Raw genomic sequence first — 21626 nt, 5'->3', positions numbered from 1 at the left:
TAAATAAGCAAGCAGGGCTCTTAGCTTGGTGCGTGCATGGGCGGGCTTTGGGACCCCTGCTCCCTAAAACTGCACCTAAAAACACACGATCTCAGGGCCCAGGGTCAGTGCTAAACAGTCACAAGGTCAGAAACCACGAAGGTGAACGTTTGAACAAGAAAGTACATACTGATGCCTGAGTGACTACGATCATCGGTCTGGGTAACTCAGATCTTTCCTAGATTTCAATTTCCCATTCTACCTGATCTAAGGTAGCCTGAATGCTTGCATAAATAATCGTTATTGAATTTTAAAGTTGCCTTTGAAACACTGTTGACACATTTAAGTTAGCCACGTAAGTATACACTATACAGCTCAGACAACCTACACGTGACAGTGTCACACTACTCGGCAATGTCTGCAACCTCTAAACACCCTGCAACCCCTAACAGTGGGGTAGGAGGGGTTACCTCCTGCTTGTATTCCATAGCTAAGTCATAAAACAAAGGGAGCCACTCTAAATCCATGTGTCCTACCTGTCTCGATGTTTTTCTTACCTTGGCAATTATTTCAGAAATATTTTTCAGGGACTGCTTGATCGGATACTTGGCCATATCCCACTGGAACCTCGTTATGTAAGTAACCAAGTCAACTGAAATAAAGGAATAAATTGACCGCTGAGGAGAAGCAATAGGATTTTTTACATCTATTTTTGCACAGCAGTACTGTCTAATGCCAGCACTGACATCAGTAAGGATGTCATTTCTGAAGAGTCCTGATTAAATAAATGTGGAACTGTATTAAGTAACATGGAGTAACAAGGGTGCTTACCTTGTAATCTCTTCTAGTGGCTCTAATATATAAAGATGCTCTCTCTAATGGGATCAGCAACACACGGGATATGTACACATTCATGATATGCTTTATATGTAGGAGAAAAGACAAAGACTACTTCTAATTGTCTCTGTGATAAATCTGATTTGACATTAAATTTACTTTTTTTCCTTCAAAAATGTCCTCAAACTAGAAAGGAGCTTTCCTATTAACACCCAGCAGTGACTATTCTACTCTTCAGCAATCTTCAAAATGTGGACCTTTCACTTCCAAATGGGGAGAAGAAAAAACAGTGAAACCAAAGGGACACGGGTTACTCGAGCCCAGGAAGCTTAACAATCCAAAGAACTTCACCCCTCAAGTCCAGCAGGACCAAGCCCAGAAGCCCAAAAGCCAAGTGCAACAAAGCTAACGGACACAGTAACCCCTATCGGCGTATCCTGTCTTAGTTTCTCCTTACAGAATCCCAGTGGGTCAGCAGCACAGGTTTTTCCAAAAGCAGTTTTAGACACTGCCACCTCCAAATCACCACCTCCATTTCATCGCCCACACTGACTGCTCTAGTGTAGGAAATACCTACATCAGTAAAGGTGACATAAATTAGCATATCTACCTTCTGTTCTAACAGAAACAGTAAGCAATTACACCAGGATCACTATTATAACAAAAACCAAGAACTATTGTATTTTTAACCAATTAATTATTTATTGAACATGTATTATTTTCAAGGCAAAGAAATGAGATTAGAAGAACACTGGATTTTAATAAACTGACCTTCCCTGGAAGGCAATAACATATAGGGTGAATACAGTCACTTCTTATTTAAATGGCTTATCACTTAAGAGGGATCTAACTTAAAATGAAGCAAATGCCTTAGAAAACAAGTCCAAGTAAAAAAACGACAACCATGAGGTCAAAGTCTTCTTTGGAAGCCATTATCACAAGACAAACTATGTAGCCCCTGGCTACAGAGATGTCAGGCAACTCTTTTATGGGTACAAGAAAAGCCATATTCAAATTTGAGGGTAAGGGGCATTACTGTGCAAAAACATGCATGACTGCTATTCCAGGGCTTCAAGGCTGGAGACTACGAAATGCAGACAGCTGGGGAAGACAGCAGCTAAAACCCAAAAGGTGCTGAGGTACGTAACTGAGAAACTGACTTGTAGACGTGAGATTTCCGAGTTTGCTAGCACGAAACCGTGCACTGTACGGTAAGCTACAGTACTTCAGAGTATCTTCCACAGGACTGATTCGGGGACAGCGTGTAACTGACAATGTCACCAAATTCAGTAACAACTGCATTTAAATGGCCTTCTACTGTATTTAACATGTTCATTCACAGATCGCTTTACACCCTTCTTTGATTCGGCAGTCAGGTCACGCGCGTCGAATGAGTTAATAAAGACGGCCCATGAGCCCCTGGCTTACCTCCATTGGCCAGCAGATTCTCCTGCACTTTGTCTCTGCTGTCCTCCAAGACATCAGCCATGTACTGAGCCACCTTCTTAACCACCCTGTGGGGTAAGAACACACAAACCCACCGCCAGCATGTTTAGGAAAGAAGACCTGCGTTCCAGGCTACCCAGTGGACACAGCGTGCACAGCCATGAACTCGACTATTCTCCAAGTACACACATCTAGGAGAAACGGCTCTTACCTGCTACCTAACAGGGAAAGGACGAGGTAGACCAAGGTTTCCTTATGACACAAGATCACCAGGGTAACTGGGGGCTTAATGGGAACACCCCAACCCCTATCAGCCTACGAAGGAAATGTGGGAGCTGCAGAGGGAGATGCTGTGGATGGCGGCTGTGGCACATGGAAAACCCCGCAGTGCAACGCTCTGCTGTTGTCTGCACGGGGAAGGGCGGCAGGCAGCAGCGCGGGGAAGCTGTCGTGACACTGGAGAGGCCTACGCACTACGTACTCATGGGACACCACTGCTCACAGGCAGCTCCGCTACAGGAGAAAGCAGTAACAGGGCCGGGGAGATAGCGCAGTGGCACAGCGCCTGCCTGGCAAGTGCAAGGTCCTGAGTTCGATTCCTGGTACCAAGAAAAAAAAAAGAAACCAGTAACAAAACCGCACAGGCTCCCAGCCCAGATGTTTCATTTTCTTCCTTTGATATGACATCAAGGTGCGAGGAAAGTGAGGGACTCAGCCCAAGCCAGAAGACCAGCGCAGGCAGGGCCACGCAACTCCGGGGTTCACGCTCCTTCTCCACCCAGCGCTGCCTCTAGTCCTCGGTCACACTCAAAAATTACACCCGACAAAATCAGCACCTTCACGAGGCGTACAAGCACCCAGCCAGCTGAGGAGGAGCCGGGGAGACGGCAGAAAGCAGCCGGCCAGCACAGTGCCAGACTAGCGGGAGCGGCAGGGGCAGGACCGGGACAGAGCATGCATGCAGAGGGCTGCATGCTCGGGGGGAGGGTCAGCCGAAGACTGGGAAGTGTAAACCTCAACCAATAAGGGCCAGAAAAGACAGCCAGGGCTGGAACGACGACCTTGCACTGGGCGACCTCGAACCCAGGAAGGCAGAGAGCCATTTCAGAAACTGTGATGCAAGCAATAGGTCTTCCCCCTGCTTAACCTGCGGTTACAGACACTTGGGTACCCCGTGACCTCCCTGTGTGCCTCTCTCAGACCAGCTAGATCAGGCATGGTGGCACACAGATGTAATCCCAGCACTCAGAAGGCTGAGGCAGGAGGATCATAAGTTCCAGGCCAGCCTGGGCTACTGAGTGAGTCTCAAATAAATTTTAAAAACAAAGAGTATCTAGATCAATGTACACAGTCACTTCAACATAAACCATTCTAAAAATTAGATTTTTGACAAAGCATAAACTATGACTCCAAACACCACAATGCTGAGGCCTCCAAAGCTGGAACATCTGAGTCATGAAGCTACCACGTGTCATTCCAAAGGCCAAACACATTGTAAAGTTTCTCGGCTCTTTCAGGTCGACTGCAGAAGACAGGCACAGGGCGACAAAGCACAGGGCACCAAGCCCACCAACACCTGCCCCAAATACCTCCCAGGTTCCTGCCCGACAGAATCCCTGCAAACTCGCAACCGCGTTCAGGACAGCGTGCATCACTCAGCGGCCGCCCCAGCCACGGAGGAGAGGAGGAAGGACCCGCACGTCCCGCCAGCCGCCGTGTGCTTGGGGCCTCCTCCTCAGCTTCTCTCCAGTAGCCAGGACCCAAAGCTGTGAGGACCGCGGATGGCACCAGGGAAGTCGCCCACCAGGGAGGCGGCTCAGGTCTCCTCGGCACGCTTCTTCACACACTCACAGGCCCAGCACGCACGAGGCCTGGGGTCAAGGCCCAGCACCAAAACCAGGAGGAGGAGAAGGCGGAAACCAGAACACTGCCTTTCTGTCAGCTCAGTCTTTGCGTATGCCGTCAGTAGTTACTGTTACCACTCACCACATCTGCACTACATGAACACATGAATCATAACCCCAAAGCAACTTCCTCTTCCTCCCAATATTCCATCCCAGGGGCAAAGCGCCTGCCCTCATGCAAAGCTCTTACTTGTGCCAAGTCTCCTGTAAAACCGTTCCCTACAGGGGCTTCTTGCCTCCCATATAAAGACTGTAAACACAACACCTAGGTTACTGCACGCGGTTATGTTAAAAATTTCTCTAGCTGAGCATGGTGGCCTATATCTGTAATCTCAGCACTTGGGAGGCTGAGGCAGGAGGAGCACTGAAAGTTCAAAGCCAGTACAGGCTACATGTAAGTTCAAAGCCAACCTGACCTACATAGTGAGGCCCTATCTCACACAAAACAAAACAAAAGACAGCTAGGGATGCAACTCAGTACAAAGGCTCTGAATTCAATCTCAGTATGGAAAAAAAATAATCACTTCTCTTTGTAACCCTGATCTCACCCTCTAATACAAAAACAGAGATCAATGAAACAACTCAGAGTCCAGAAAACTTCTGTGCTTTACAAAACATGGTAAGAAAAAGTGATCGCCAGACATGGTGATGCACACCTGTGACTCCAGCATTCAAGAGGCCGAGGCAGGAGGATCACTTCCAGTTTGAGACCAGCTTGGGCTACACAGGTTCAAGACCAGCTTCAACTGCATAGAGAGCGGCTGTCTCAAAAAAAGAAGTGATGACTCCACAGAATTACAAAAATATCTGCAAGTCATAGCCATTAAGGGACTTCGAATACGTAAAGAATGCTTATAACTCAATAATGAAAGACAAATCAACCAATTAAATGGGCAAAGGATCCAAAGAAACACTTCTTTGAGGAAGAATGCACACCCCTGGGGCTGTATGAAAAACAACTGTGTACTGTGAACACGGGGCTGCACGGCATGCAAACCCCGGCTCAGTAAAGGTATTAAAGAGGATTTCTCACATCTTAAATGTGCATTTCACTGTATGTAAATTATTCTTTCATAAACTGTATTTACAAAGAAAAAGGCCCTTATTTCCTAAACCAATCAGCCGTGTGTTGGTGACCTGCTGAGCCGCACACGCGGGCTGCCTGGTGACAGACAGGTGAGCACCTTACCCTTCCACGAACGCATCCAGTTTAGCCAGCTCGTCCGACAAGCCAACCAGGACATCCAGCGTGCCAACCTACAAGAGAGGGGGCCTTTTAGTCACTTGTGTTCATCCCTTCATTCACACAACGATACAACTTGATTTGACGGAACCCACAATCGTAAGTTCTCCACGTTTTATTTCATTATGTGCCAGTATCGCCCAAAGCTGTTTACCAGACATTTCAAACCCTCTCCCGGCGTACAAGCTAATCCTCTAATTGACAGGTACGGGTGCGCATGCACCGTGGATGGAGGACTTGTCACGGCAGGCCGAGGCTCAGGCTGTGCAGGGACAGTGGGTCCGCCAAGCGCTCACTCAGAACACAGCCCAGAGCAGAGTCCACAACTAGGCAACAGAGGGCCTGCCGCTGAATTTGTAGAGTATGTATGAAACTGTATACAAACGATCATATTCTGAAGGGAACATCCTGTCCAGAGGAATCCCTAATTCCAGATCATACTGGTGACTTTAAGCAGTTCTTCAATGAGTGCCGCAGCTCGCTAGCAAAATATAAACCGCGCTGACGTCCACAGATCACAGAAGTTCAGTCCGCTTTGAACTGGCGGCCCGCTTCCCGCTGAGGCTGCTGGGTTCTGGGTCTTCCGTACATGTTAAACACGGCAGCTGCATTACACAGTGGGATCAGCTCTGGCCAGTGTGATGACGCAGGTGGTGTGGTTAACACTGACAGTGTTGGCAGGATATGAACAGAAAAATTAACTCAATGGTATTTTTAAAATTGTACTCCTAAGATTCTTCCCTTCCAGAAGGTGTATTTGTAGATACGTATTTTTAAAGGGTTTCTCACTGCAACTCAGGAAACTGCCGAAGTCCCAAAAGAAAGGACGCTACTCTGTCAGGTGGCTGACCCAGAACATCCGGGAGCACAGGGTGCAGCTTAAATCCTGCCAAGGCCAGAAGGCAGGGCACTTCTGCAGGAGCCAGGACCTCAGTTCACACGGCTACCGAGAGGGTTCGGCCCCTCTGCTCAGCCCTGCGCTCCTGCCAGTGCAGCTCACCTTCAAGTCAGGGATGTTGAACTTGGAAGTGGCAGCGAGATTGTTGTTCTTGGTGGTGGCCGCGTGCAGCTTCTCCCATGTCTGCTGACAGGTCTTCTCCCCAGGAGCCGAGATGAGCCAGAACTCAGTCATGCTCGTCACCACGTGTGGCTTCTTCGGAAATCAGGATGGGAGCTGTGAGAGAGAACGATCCATTTACCATCATGTTTTAAAACTGCTGCAGGCCGGGCGTGGTGGTGCACACCTGTAATCCCAGCGCTCAGGAGGCTGAGGCAGGAGGATCACTGCGAGTTCAAGACCAGCATGGGCTACAGAGTGAGCTCAAGGCCAGCCTGAACTGCACAGGGAGACCGTCTCCAAAAAAAAAGACAAAAATAAATAAATAAATAAATAAATAAAAATTGCTGCAGCACTAGGGTGAATGACGAACATCCAAGCCGTGCTATGACCTGGATCTCAACTGTCCCCCCAAAGGTCCCTGCGTCAGGCCTCTGGTCCCGCCCTGTGGCATCACTGGGAGACAGTGGGGCCTGGAGGAGGGGCCCTCGCCGGAGGGCGCAAGGGCACTGGGAGCACCCTGCACAGGACAACAGGACCCCGCCGCTCCCTCCCTCCACCTTTCCTTCTTTTCCTTTTCTGAGCCGGGGTCTTACTACGCTGCCTAGGCCGGCCTCCAATTACTGGGTTCAAGTGCTCCTTTCACCTCAGACGGCCCACCCATCTAACAGGAAAAGGGGACGTATTCAGGACACTAGGCAAGGGAGCCGTAAAGCCCTAATACACGAATCATCTAATTTTAACTGATAAAATATCCTGAATAGGAATTATTCAATGAGACTATCTAAACTTCCAGTGCTACGGTCTGCACCTGAATGTGGCCCTCCCCCAGCCTCAGGCGCTCAGAGGCGGGGGCTCACAGCCACCAGCTCCTGCTAGCAGGCGGGCCTGGTGGGAGGAGGGCGTCGCTGGGGCGTGGCCTGGGCGTGGTCCCTGCCTGGGTCCTCCCTTTGCTCGCTGGCTGCTGTGATGTGAACCGCTCTCCTCAGGCAGATCCTTCCCTCCTGCCTCCCAGCCTTGCAGCCAAAGGGATACAGGTGCACGCTTTCAACCAACTGAGGCAAAAATGTATCTCTTCTTTAAATTGTGGGCTCAGGTATTTTGTCCCAGCAATGAGAAATGACTATGACAACCAGCCACCGATAGTTTCCTTCAACCAAATCAGAGTCACAAATCTAGCAGTTCGCCTTATACACTTTTAATACAAATAACCACAATGGGAAAATTTAAAAACGCCTTCTACATGTGAGGAAATTTTAGTGAAATCAATACATATGAACAGCAGTCACCAAATAAATGTGCCGCAGTGGCTTAGCAAACTCTCCCAAAGTCACACTGGTGGCTAATTCCAGTCCATATTCACCCAAGAACTGCCTCAGGTCCCTAAGTATTCTTAACTGTCATCAACATTTACAATTTTGCAAAAGACTGTGCTTACCTGAGCATGCCGGAATGGCAGCAAGGACTGTCTTTGACTCAAACATAAAAGCAATGGGGGCTTGGGGGACAAAGTGTCCCCCCCCCCCGCCTGTAAGAGAAACTTCACATACTAAATCTTGGGGCTACTATGTCTACTTTACTAACCCTATTCTTTTGTCACCTGAGTTTTTCATTCAACCTACTTTTAGAATTATTTGTTTTAATTACTATAAGGAACTCTATTATATAAATAAACCAAAATTTAACAGCCATTTTCTTTGGGGGAACATTGTTAAAACTGTTTATTTCTTTGCTGTTATAAACCATTCTGCAAAGAAGTAACTATGCGTATCTCTGGATTTTTAAAATTTTTGTTCAAGACAATGAATTTTTTCATATAAATTATCCAATTAAAATATTTATCTTGGTCGTTAGCACAGAAAATTACATAGAAAACTGTACATTTTGGGACCAAAACACCAATGATGGATAGGAGGATGCTTGCTCCCTCCCCTCCCACCTCCGAGCGAGAAAGAAGAGAAAACAAAGAAAAGAAAAGAAAAAAGAAAAAAGCGTCCGCAGGGTCACGCGAGGGGCGGGGCACTTCTCTGCGCATGAGGTGTTTCCCTGCCCTTGAGGCCACTGCTGGCCAGATGCTGGCCCTTCTCCCAGCCCAGGACCTCCGGATAAAGGCAACTGCAAGTTCACGATTCCACCAACAGGATGCGACTGCGCTGCCCACAGCCAGAAACGCACCAGTTCCCTCTGCAAAGTTCTCCAGAGCCCCAGCATTTTTCAAAAGTCCAAGTCCAAGTCCCTTTTGAGACTCCAGGTAACTTTAGCTGTGAAACTCTGCAGATATAAAATACAAGTCACCATAGGCCCCAGGTGTGACAGCACAGGATAAACATTCCCACCCAAAAAAAACAGGGCCAGAAAAATCAGACCAAAGCCAGATGAAAACCCAGCAGGGCAACCATGCAGCCCTGCGGCTCCACGTCCAGCACCCAGCACCCAGCGCACGGCGTGATTGTGAGCCCAGTGGCCCCGTCGTTCCCAGCCCCCTTGGGCTCTCCTGGGCCGCCCCGCTCAGAGCCTGCCGCTTTCCTCAGCGATCTTCCACGCTCCCTGAGTCTCTGACGTCCGGGGTCTCCACTGCACTGCTGGCTTCACCCTCCAGCGCACACACCGCCTTCCCCGCTCCCACCTGGCCCCTCTCCCAGGCCTGCCTCTGCAGCCCAGCGAGGCTTCCACAGCCCAGAGCTCGCGTTCCAAGCTCACCTGTAACCATTTCAGCACTCACATTCCTGCACCCAACTGCTCGACACCCACAATGCAAAGATGAAAATGGTTTATTTGGCTCTGTTCCCAAGGGTTCAGCCCACGGTCAGATGACTCCGAGGCAGAAGCACGTATGAGAAGGCCATGGTAAACCAAAGATGTTAAGGTCACGCCGGCCAGGAAGTGAAGCAGGTAACAGTGCCAGAGGGGAACAATACACGGTCCCAGGCCACGCCCACAAGCGTGCCTGCCTAATCCCCCAGCAGTTTCTTCACCCAGTCAGGCTGACACGTCACCATCCACAGTCACACTGGGTCCAGGTACAGGTGCAGCCCTGCAGCACTGATCAGGACTGTGAAACGTTTTCAAGATAGCAGCGAGCCTGACTGGACACTTCCGAGGTATGGTAACCAAGTGCTTCCCACGCAGGAACTCACGAAGTAGGAAGCGATTACAAAGACGCGACGCAAGGCTGGCCTTACACACAGCATGTCACACATCAGGTAAGAGCGCATGGTTTTGCTGAGGATAATACCCACACTCACGGCACACTCCTTCCAGCTTTCCCTAAGCCACATGTTTTACTAATGTCTATCTTCCAAACATAAAACTGCCTGGAAGGGGGCGTGGAAACCATGGCAGCTTTTGCTCACCACTGTACCCTCGTAGTACCTGGCAGAGGCTGTATGATAGACTCTCAAAAGATATTTGCTGAATACTCTTAAGTGAATAAATGGTTACAAGGATTAACCGAGATAATAAAGTTAAAGTACTCACTGTAAGTAGTTGGTTGACTTCCTTCACTTTTTTTTTTTTTTCATCTTTTTGAGACAGGGTTTCACTATGCAGTTTGTGCTGGCCTTGAACTCAAAGCAATCCTCCTGCCTCAGCTTCCCGAGTGCTGGGATGACAGGCGTGGGACACCAGGCCTGGTTCCACTTCTCATTTTTAATTAACTTTATTAAAAGAATCTATGTGCAACCAAATGTACTCACAGAAGTTGAGTCTCCGCAGGTACCCATGCGCACCAAGATCAAGAGCACTCTATCACCCAAGCCCTGTCACGCCTAGTCCTGCCCACGCCAACCCTGCCCCAACCCCCCAACCACACACACACACACACACACACACACAACCCGTCCAGCTGATCTGCTGTCTGTTACACAGGTCAGCTCTGCCGGACCTCGAATCTCACTGCCAGTAGAGAGCACACCACAGGCTTGCTTTTGCTCAGCAGGTCCCTGCATTCGTCCACGTCGTGTGCATCAGCTGACGCTGCTTCACTGCTCGGGGGCCATGCATGAATACTCTAGAGGTGGCCTCTTCACCTGCTGGTGGGCATTTAGATTACCACTGCTTTGGAGCCACTAATAGCAAGGGTATCGGGGTCGTTCCTCTATACCCACTTCTCCTGGATAAGCATCAGGAGGTACAATTGTAAGTAGGGTGACTGGAATATATTTAAGGTTATAAGAAGCCGCCAAACTGTTTTCCAGAGTAAATATAACATGTTCAGCTCCTGTCAGCATGGTGTGTGACTCGAGTTGTTCCACAGACTCTGACCCGCAGTTGGCACTCTCGGTCTCTTAACTTTCAATCGTTCTAATGGGTGGCGGGGTCCCTGCACTTCCAGGCGGCTTTCCTTGATGACTAACAAAGTCCAAGATTTTTTCATATTATCAGTCATTTCTATATCCTTCCCCCACTCTTGCAGTTCCTCTCCAAATCTTTTGCTCAACTCTTAAGATTGAGGTGTCCTACTGATTGTACAATTTTTTGGTATACTGATACACACACAGAACATGTCCACGTTGTACCACTGTGACAAATACCTGAGATGATCCATTTGTAAGGAGAAAGTTTTATTTTCACTCAGTCTTGGGGCTTCCAGTGTGCTTGGAGGCCGGCGGTGGCCACACATGAGGGTGGGAGTGTGCGGTGAAACAGAAACCACTCAGCTCGTAGCCAGGAAGCAAAAGAGAAAGGGGGCTGGGGTCCACATTCTCTGCACAGGGACTCGGAGGCGCCCACCGCCCCCTATGGGCCACCACACCGGGAACCGAGCGGTCCTACAGGAACCCGGAGGGCACGGGAGATGCAGACGCTGGTGCACCATGTACACACACTCCTACGGGTTTCCTCAGCCTCTGGCTTGACTTTTCTGTTTTTGTTTTTGTTTTGTTTTGTTTTGTCTTTTTGAGACAGGGTCTCGCTATGCAGTTCAGGCTGGCCTTGAGCTCACTTTGCAGCCCAGGCTGGTCTCGAACTCGCAACGATCCTCCTGCCTCAGCTTCCCGAGTGCTGGGATTACAGGCGTGCGCCACCTCACCCGGCGGTGACTTTTCTGGTTTTTAAGCAGTGGCCAAATGTATTTGAAAAAGTGTAAGTGCAGAGGGAGGGAGAATCTGGCTCTGCAGAACGAGCCTGGGCCAAGCAAAAAAGGAAAAAGCGAGACGCAAGTACATGCTGGAGGACAGGGCGGGCTGTCGTGAGGAAAGCTGTAATGGCTTGCCTGCTCTTAACACTACCTTTGAACAGTTCTGGCTCTGCCCATGTTGACTTATCAAACTTTCTGAAGAACAGATGCTTTCTGTGGCAATGCAAACTCAGCCTAGGTCAAGGTCATGTGTTTGCCCTGCTTGGAACCTGCTGAGCTTCTTGGACGTGGATTTGCAGTTTTCATCAAGCTTGGAAACTGCTCAGCCACTACGTTCTTAAAGTATGTTTTCTGGTTCCTGCTCCCTTGAGACAAAAACTGACCCATGCTAACCCACTGGACACTCTCCCCAGGCTGCCTACTTCCATTCACGTTTTGTTTTTCCCTCTGTGCAACCACCTGGACAGTCTCTTGCTCTGGCTTTTACTGTGCCAACCTTTCTTGCAGATATTGAACGTGCCATTCATCTCTTCTAACGAACATTCAGGTCCACTTTCTGCTTTATAAACTCCACGTTTCATTGTTGTTGTTATTTTTGGTACCGAAAATTAAACTCAGGACCTTGTGTTTGCCAGGTAGGTGCTTCTGCCGCTGAGCTGTATCCCGGCCAAATTCCACGTTTTAACAACTTCCATTTCTCCATTATATTCACATGTAGTCACTGAGCATATGCTTATAATTTACACTGCCACACTGTCGATCACTGGGTTTTGTTGTCTTCCTTTTAAGAGCGCACCATGAGCAGGCAGCTGGCTTGTATGAGGGTAACTTCAGTAGCTCGGCCGTACTACTGAAGTCTGAACTGGGGGCTTCTACTGCCAGCCCAGCCTCCAGCTTAACACATTCGCAGGCGCCCCTAATTCATACAGAACGTGTTAACATTCTCTCCTAATCCTCTGCTGGGCCCCTGCATCCCAGTGCTGGTTTCTCAGCCTCAATCCCCCTGCAAATCCTAGCCAGGTGACCTCTCCTCGAGTCCCCTCCAGCCCACAGGAGCGACACTCTGCTGGGTTCCCGTTAAGCCTCCTGCAGGTCTCTGCGGGGAGTAAGCAGGGAAACCCCAGTGCTCGTTCACACGTTCCCTTTCCACTCCTGTCTGGAAGCAGCTCCTCCCGACGGCTGGCCCACGTCTGTGGCTGCAGAGGGTAGGATAGCAAGTCTGGTGAGTCAGAAACCGAAGTCTCGGCTAGCTCTGCCATACACATTTATTCCTGAGTTTTGGATTTTGCTCTCCAATCGCTGTTTATTCCGGTGCAAAGATTTGGCCACAACCTCCCAGCCTCTCAGTCCTGTGTTTTACCAAGGAACAGGAAGAATTCATGACAATGAACACCGACCATCTGCAACTCCGGGCTAAAAGGCTGGAGGACAGTGGTGAACACAGAGAACGCCAAGAGTGGGTAATCCTTTGGTAATAAGGGGATAAATGTCTTCTTCATCTTTTAAAAAACACACAGATGCAGCTGAACAAATGCCTCCCACGTTCATGTATGTGCAAACATATGGCAAGTTATCTTGACTCTAAGATATAACTTTAATTAAAAGCACTGATGAAGCTATCACAACTTGCCATCATAAATAAAATAACTAAAATACATTTTAGATATACTATGCCATCACTAGGAAAAATCATTATATACATGAAAATTCTGTGGCTATAAGAAAAAGATGGACGATTTCTAAAAGACAATTTGGAAATACTATGTACGGCAAAAGCCACAAAAATGTACATATCCTTTGATCTAGTCGTACAACTTTAAGAAAGAAGGAAGTATAAAAAATTACTAGAAGAAGCTCTTGGAAGTGGATTATAAATGATCATTTTCACTCTCTGTTTTCTAATTTTTAAACAGTGATTTACTATTGTAAACACTAAAAGCCTGCACCCTTCTTACCACAGTATCCTCACCCCAGCAGTGTGGTCACGAAGAGCCCTAGAGCTCACACAGAAGAGGAGGACGGTGCTAGTTAACAGCAGCTGTGTCCGAACCCCAAGACCAAGGCTGGCCACAGTCTCTCCACTCCCTGGGAATTACAGAAAACCTCAGGACGCAAGCAGACCGGGCCAGTGCCGCCCTGAGGACAGGAGACGGGGCGCTGACCCTCCTCCCATCATCTGTGGAGAAGAGGCACCTGTGTGCGCTGACTCTAGACGGTGTGAGCCCCTTGTCCTTCTCGGTTTTCTCATGAAGTCCAGGAGAATCAGAGGTGCAGCCAGGTCCCAGAACCTCTGACGTAACACAGGCATCTGCATGACTAGGCAGTGAGGCCCGGGTTACAGGGAGGAGAACAGTCCCTCTGGCAAGGGCCGAGCGCTGACCCCTCCCCGAGGGCCACGCAGCACGGGCAGCACTAGAAGGCTTGATTCCTGCTCCACAGAGCTTAAAGCCATGCACACAGACACACACACACACCAACCCACTTCCCGCATGTTTTAATGGCGACTACCAAAAGCAGTAAGTTCATACCAACAGATGAAATCAAGTCCAGAGCCTAATGAAGCCTGCGTGAACTCTTGCTTTGTTCAAGAACCTACCTATGAAGGGCTTAAGATGCCCCAAGTACCAGCACAGGTGGCTCTGTGACCAGCTTCCTCCCCAGCCTGGCTTCTTTCTTCGAAGTAAAACCCAAATCTGCAAGGGCTCCCGTCTTCGCTTCCGGTGCCGGTCGGTGCTGGTCGGCGCAGCACCTCCTGTAGACACCTCTGGGCTCTCTGTCGGCCCAGCCTTTGCTCTTTCCATCCCTGCCCCTCCCAGACCGTTTCCCAGAGCAACTGCTCTGCCTGTCCCAACAACAACAGCTCCCTGTAAGAAAACTTCCCGTAAGAAAACCGTGCTCCCAAAGCCCACCCGCAGGCACGCCAGGGCCACTGGCACACGCCGGTCCCTCTTGGCCCACTGGGACCCACGCTGACTGCGCAGAGGCAAGCGCCGACCCCACTCGGCTGCCTTCGGCGCGTGTCGCGTCCGCAACCTCGCAGGATGTTCTGGTGCTCCAACTCCCGGAGTGTGGGAGGTTCTGAGCTGCAAAAAGCAGCCCCAAGAGTGAAGGACCTGGGGGTCAGGTCGGTACAGGCAGCAAGGGGCTTGGACGGCAGGGAACACGGCCTCAAGGGCGCCCGAACCTTCTCCAGCTCTGTCATTTTTAGCGGGATTTCTCATGATTCCACTGAGCTGGTGACGTGAGAACCTGCGGGGAGGGCACCGCGCAGCGCCGCTCGGCCTCCAGCCCTCCAGTCACAGTCAGGCCAATCCAACCCATGCCATGCTCGGCCGCCACCTGTGCGGGCGCGACCTGGCGGGTGGGGGCGGCAGCAACAGGCAACGAAAGTATCTCCGCTGCCTACAGATGCGCGCCTGCGAAGACGCTCCTGCAGACGCTCCTGCCGCCCTGCACACACGGAAATGCTCACTTGCTAAAGAAGAGGCACCTGGCGTGCGCCACTTCACAGAACAATTTAGTAAGTTAAAGTCATCTTTCAGCAGCTGTGTCACAGAGTACACAAAACACATCGAGGCTTTCTGCCTGCTCTTCCCCCGCACCGCCCGGCAAGCCAACGGCCAGGCACCCCATGCACGTGGCAGGGCCACGCAATGCCAAGGTAACAGCAACCTCGGCAGAACGGAGCAGACACAGAGAACACAGTCACAGGCTTAAACGCTGACTGTCGTAAGCACGCTGCCGTTGGATTTCTTTTTTACATAGTAACAACTCTTTTTCAAAATGGAAGAAGTTGCAAGAAAGGAGAAAAGAAAGGTATACCTGTGCCCAAAACCCAGGACTGTATCTCTCACTTCTGGGAATCTGAAGGCTGCAAACTATTTTCCTACCATAACTGATAGAAATATAAAATAAAAACAATAACACAGGAATTTAAACGAAAGGTGCTTGCTGGGCATGGTGGTGCATGCCTGTAATCCCAGCACTCAGGAGGCTGAGGCAGGGGGATCAATCTGAGTTCAAGGCCAGCCTAGGCTACAAAGTAAGCTCAAGGTCAGTCTAAACTGCATAGCAAAACTTTGTCTCAAGAAACTAAAATAGCCAGGCATGGTGGTGCACACCTATAATCCTGACACTCAGGAGGCTAAGGCAGGAGGATTATTGCAAGTTCAAGGCCAACCTGGGCTACAACGTGAGTTCAAGACTAGCCTGAACCGCATAGTGAGACCCTGTCTCAAAAACACAAAAATTAAGTAAATAAATGAATGAATAAGGAGGGGTGCTGACTGTGGACAGGGGGCCCACTAGCACCACTCCTGCAGGGGAAGGTCTGAGCCTGACCACACAGGCGACCACAGACAAGGACAGCACCCAAAGCTCCAACACCCAGGTCCTTTAAATGCCTTCAAGAAGCCAACGCGCAGTCAGCCTTCAGCGTTGGGCTAAACCACGATACAGCGCGCCAGACGGTGCTCTCCCAAAGAGCAGCTTCCTTCCTGGTCCCGGGGCCTCAAAGCCACCGGTCTGCCTCTGAGGACCCAGGTGACCACACAATGAACGTGCGGGGGAGGGTGCTGTCTGTGCAGACGCTTCTGCTTACTCCCACAAGGGGCAGAGTAACTACACAGCTCGCTCGGGAGCTCAGGTGATCTCCACTATCCCCAGGGCCACCGGCAGACGCTTCCACTTCACACAAGGCACGGGCACATCCTGCATCGCGGAACCCCACGTAGCAGGAAAAGGCCCGGAACCACGGCCCTCCCGACAGCAGGTCTCCTGAACCAGCTTCTTTCAACAGGAAGAAGAGGCATAACCAGGGTGTCACTGAGGTACCACGCAGCCTTCCACAGATCAACTCCAACCCAGAATGGGTATCAGGAACAGCTGTACAAGCTGTACAAGCCAGTCACTGTAACACATGCCACATCCTGCCCTAAAATCTTTAACACTATACAACTGGCTATTTCTTCTTTGAATGTACAAATTTTACCTTTGCAAATAGCAGCAGCTCAAATGCGAGTGTGGGAGGGGCTTGCTCACAATGCAGCTGCTTCACCTTCCCAATAACTAAAAGGGGGATTTTACCTTTCAAGGAGCAGTTCCATGACCCTCACAGAACTGAAGTTTAAAACTGTCGGAGCTCACATCTTCATTAAATAAATCTTAACTTCTGCATGTTCCATTTGCAAATGAAATTACTACTTTTAAATGCTCTATATCCTACTAAAGACTACCTGAATTTAGGGCTGGGGATTCAGCTCAGCAGCACAGCGCCTGCCTGGCAAGCCCAAGGCTGTGAGTTCAATTCCTGGTACCGGAAAAAAAAACAAAAAACAAACAGACTACCTGAATTTCATGCCGCCAGTACACTTAAACACAAAACAAAACCTGGTCTTTACTGGATGTATTTTACAAACTACCACTTTCATCCCACAACTTCCAAGAAAGAAACCTTATGAGGAAAGCCTTTTTTCACACCGATGCCCGTCAAGGCTGGCAGTGTGGGCAGAGGTGGGGAAGGAGTCACGGAAGCACGGTGGGAGTTTCTGGATGTTTCCAGCAAGGCCAGCCCAAGGGGCAGACGCAGCCATGGAGGCCACCGGGCGGGCAGGGCATGACTGGGCCTCATCATCAGACTTCTCCATGCCCAGCTGTGCCCTCTCTGCACACAGACTCAGCAGTGACCCGGACAGCAAGTCAGTCCTTCCGAGCCTGCCTGGGGATCCCCTGATTTACACTCATGGCTCCCAGAACACTACTTCCCTTTTCTTTTGGAGCGGTCATGTGTAAGTATGACTGGACCCAACATCACTTCCCGCTGCAGGGGGCATCTCCCCTACCCTGTGTTCCAGGCGGAACCCAGCACATCAGACTTTAAAAGCTCATTTCCCCCAGTCCCATCAGCCTGAGACTCTCAAGCAGCTACTGAACTGTGCTATGTGCCGTGTGCAGGGACGGGCACGCCAGTAAGCGGAGCGAGGCTGTGTCCTCGGCCCCAGCTGCAAAGAAGGGGCGACTACGGAAAGGACCTGCTGAAGGCCGCATGTTTTATTAGACTGAAAGGGGCCCGGGCATGGTGCTGCATACCTGTAATCCCAGCACTCTGAAGGCTGAGGCAGGAGGACTGCCCTGAGTATGAGGCTAGCACGAACTAATAGCAATAACCTGTCTCAAACCAAAAAGAAAAAAAAAAAAACTAGAATGAAAGGGGATCTATCTATTTGAGCTATTTATGCAGTTTTTGCAACAGAGAAGTTCCACAAACACTGTAGTTTCTGTACTGAAAAAGGTGCATTAAAACATCAAAAACTGCTGGGGATACAGCTCAGCAGCACAGCACCTGCCTGGTAAGCATGAGGTGATGAGTTAGAGTCCTGGTACAAAAAAAAAAATCAAAAACTGAATCTGTTACAATATTACTCTAAGCCTCTGTAACAACATTCAATCTCTCTCCCAAAAGAAATTAAAAAAAAAAAAAAAAAGAAAAAACTGATCCCATCACCTGCACATTTTGCCCCCAAATGGCAGCCCTCTTCCCCGTGAAGTGGAGATGGATGGGAAGCTACGGCAGGCAGCGGTGGGCGCAGCGCTACACATCCTGTCCAAAACACCAACAGCTCCCCCTGCAGAGATGCTGAACTAGAGGCTGGGCCGGAAGAGAGCCTCTGAGGTTAAGTTAACGCACCTGCTACTCTGCCTGCATTCATGGGGCATCTTATTTGCACACACCTCCCACCAGCATTTCAGATGTACAGGCTCTGTGTTTTATTCCCAGACGGAACCAAAGCGCCTCTCCTCTGCTATCCACTTGACTCCTCCCGTATAACACCGCTGCACAATGGTGTAAGGCTAAGAGTAGATTTCCCACTGGAAAAGAATTTTGCTCACTATCAAAACTATAGTTGGAAATTTCTAGTTCCAAGGATCACTCGTGTCAACAGAAAACTTTATTTTCAGGTGCATTGCCTGAGCCCTTTCCAAGGACACCACCATACTAACAATTTCTGTGTCACTGTCTGGTCTTGGTTTTTAAATTTTAGACAAAGAGCCAGGCGTGGTGGCACACACCTGTAATCTCAGCACTCGGGAGGCTGAGGCAGGAGGATCGTTGTGAGTTCGAAACCAGCCTGTGCTACAAAGTGAGTTCACGGCCAACCTGGCCTGTATAGCAGGACCCTGTCTCAAAAAGATTAATTAATTAATTAATTAATTAATTTTAGACAAAGTCTTGCTGTCCTTGAACTCACTATGTAGCCCAGGTTGGCCTCAAACTTGCAGCGATCTTCCTGCCTCAGTCTCCCTAGTGCTAGGATTACAGGTGTGTGCCACCACCACCCCCAGCTCTACATTTTAAAAACACTGCAAAATAAACATCTAACACGAATTAGTTTATAACCAAATGACAAGTAACTTCACATCTGAAAGGTGAAAAGGATGCATCCTGCAGACAGATCAGAGCATGTGTAAGAACGAAAATCTAACTGGGAAGTACTCAGTCGACACTGTTGTTACTTCTAGGCAAAATCAAGCTCTAAAGGAAGCCTGTCTGCTTTGCACTCGTGGCCTGCAAGGAGTCCCTCCTGGCAAGGGTCATCTTGGTGTCCGCGCTTTTCTCTTTGACAATGGAATTATGTCACAAGTTGAACCAACCAAAGAATCAGACTTTTGGGCCTTCTGAGGCCCAAAAGATTCTGTGAAGTTTAAAAAGTAATATAAATAAGACTCCTAAGAGTTATTCACCGAAAAATAAACCATCAGTATTTACTGCTCAGTTTTAAAAGCAGGATTATACTTACCTACTAGTCACCAGCCTTTCGTCAGAGCCCACTACTGTTTCTTCTATCCAGCCTCTGGAAGGTCCACCGACAGGACAAAGATCCCACAGTCTCGGCACAACGCTGGGGCTCAGTCTTCAGCACAATTCGAGACTCGCTGACTGCCAGAGAACTGTGAGAAACACCCTGAGCACTTCCAGCTACTCTGCCGCTCTTACCTTCCCCAGCGAGACACCGAATGGAAGTGTTTCACTCCAGCTCACAGGAAAATGGTTTCTAAAGCACAGCCCACCATCATCGAACTCCCTGGAGCTGTCCTACTCGACAAGACTCACCAAAAATGCCACATCAAAGAAAAAACGCACCCTTCTCTCCAGATGTGATTCTGGTGGAAGTCACAGAAGTTATGCCGGAATCAGGCAAACCACGCTACCCCAGCTTCTGCCTCCAAGGGTCCTGCCAGGTTCCTGTCTATACTCAGAATGGCATTTCCCACCATCCCCAAAGACCTGTGAGTGCGAAACAAACGTGAAAGGTAACTGAGTCCTCCCTGCAGCTGACCGTATGTCAGTGAGAGCTATCCTGGTTTTGTTTTTCGTGGGTTTGTGCTTTTTGTGGGTTTGTGTTTTGTGGGTTTGTTTTTGAGGGTCTCGCTGTGCAGTTCAGCCTGGCCTTGAGGTCACGTCATAGCCCAGGCTGGCCTCAAACTCGCAACATCCTCCTGCCTCAGTCTTCCCAGTGCTGGGATTACAGGCGTGCGCCACCACGCCCAGCACTATTCTGAAACAGATAATATTAAAAAGTACCTGTGAAAAACCAAAACAAAGCTTTGCAAGGAATCTCCCACCAAGGCCAAGATGAGCCATCTCCCCCATGTATGCACTCTGGGACACTTACGAAGGAGGTGTAACTAAACTCAGGGAGGTGGGAAATAAAATCTCATCATTCCCCCGTCCCCAGCTCCTTAGCCCTCTCCAGCTGCGTATGGCTAAACACGCTCCTTAACTCCTTGGTGGAGCGTGAAGGGTGACGTTGGAGCCTTTCCTTCTGTGGACCGTGACAGTGGTCCCTGAGCTGGTCCCCCTAGTTCATTCCTGACACCTCCACGTTCTCCACAAAGCCATCTCCTCAGCGCCACAGTGTGACTCAGTCTGCGGCCTGTGATCTCCACAGCTTCCCTCTGCCTTTAAGGTAAAAGCCAGCTCTCCCCACCGCCTCTCTCTCCTGGAAGCTCCACACACCCACTCTCCTGCTCCGACTACCAAGTTTCACTCCTGCCCAGACCCCAAGGCCTTGACACACACTGCTTCCCCAGCCCGGAGTGTTCTTTTCCCTCCTCCCTTCATATCCCGCCTTCAAATCTCAGGTGGTCAGAGCCTCAGCAACACCTTCTCCGAATCTTCCATAGAAGTCATACTCCTGGTAAACTCTCTGTTATTCCTTCAAGGCACATTTCACATGTGCATGATGGTTAAATCTGTCTCCACAGTCTGACTCTCAGCTCTCCGAGGACAGAGGTCCTAGCTTTTCCAATGTGCGTACAGCACACCCTTACTATGCGGGAGCGGGGGAAGTGAATGGACACCATTCAGAAGTCCCCCCATCTGACGCCAACTTTATTTCCTATTTTTCCACAAAGCAACCCCCAAAAACCTGCCCCGAGTTCCCCCAGAAACACTTTCCCCTCATCCTGAAGCCTTCAAATCCTGTGGTTTTCCCTGCCTAAAAAAATTCTGCTCTCTCAACAGGTCCAAAGCCACGATGTAAGGACAAGTTTCCTTTCCGGCGGGGCATTTTCCCACCAGGCCAGGTCATCGTCTCTGCTCCACTTTTATGGCACTTTGCATTTTCCCCGTAACTGGACACAGCCCGGCAGCACTCTAGCGTGTAGCGCCGTGCCTTCTCTTCCCAGTATCAGCGCGAACTCCGCAGGCTGGTTCCTCACGCCCCCGCCCCAGCGAAGCGCTAAGCACTGAGCGCTCCTGCGACACTGGGTTTTTCCCGAACATACCGGATTTTTCCTCCGCACAGAGGACTGGCTTCCTTCTTGCTCCCCCGCCTCTCCGATGATCCAACTGGCCTTGCGGACAAGTTCCCTTTCGGGAGCTCTGGCCCTCCCCCGTTCTAACACACCGCCTGGCGCTCCCTGGACCCTCTTCCCCCTACCTGCAGGGGCCCGCGGTCCCGCGAAGGTCTGCCCGCGGCGGGGGGCTCGCCGCCCTGCAAGCCGCCGGCCCGGCTCGCCGAGCTCATCCCCGGCAGGGGTCCTGCCGGCTGTGACCTCACACTGCGCCTGTGCCCGGCGGGG

At 50.0% G+C, this 21626-nt stretch overlaps 1 protein-coding gene across 2 annotated transcripts in view; it reads right to left on the bottom strand.

Annotated features, from left to right (window-relative positions):
• Positions 1 to 21626, bottom strand: part of Atp6v1c1 (ATPase, H+ transporting, lysosomal 42kDa, V1 subunit C1) — a gene marked incomplete in the record, with an annotated part of 35626 nt that overhangs the window by 13518 nt on the left and 482 nt on the right. Inside the window, 6 exon segments of one of the 2 annotated variants that reach the window (XM_013512778.1) lie at positions 537 to 631; positions 2245 to 2330; positions 5356 to 5423; positions 6410 to 6583; positions 19340 to 19490; positions 19684 to 19827. In XM_013512778.1, the coding sequence (XP_013368232.1) occupies positions 537 to 631; positions 2245 to 2330; positions 5356 to 5423; positions 6410 to 6541 (381 nt within the window). 2 annotated transcript variants of the gene reach the window in all.

This window comes from Chinchilla lanigera, unplaced genomic scaffold (assembly GCF_000276665.1).
Source record: "Chinchilla lanigera isolate Chin_1 unplaced genomic scaffold, ChiLan1.0 scaffold00016, whole genome shotgun sequence".
NCBI lineage: Eukaryota > Metazoa > Chordata > Mammalia > Rodentia > Chinchillidae > Chinchilla > Chinchilla lanigera.
Note: the sequence above shows the minus strand (reverse complement) of the source record. Positions and strands in the feature narration are given on the sequence as shown.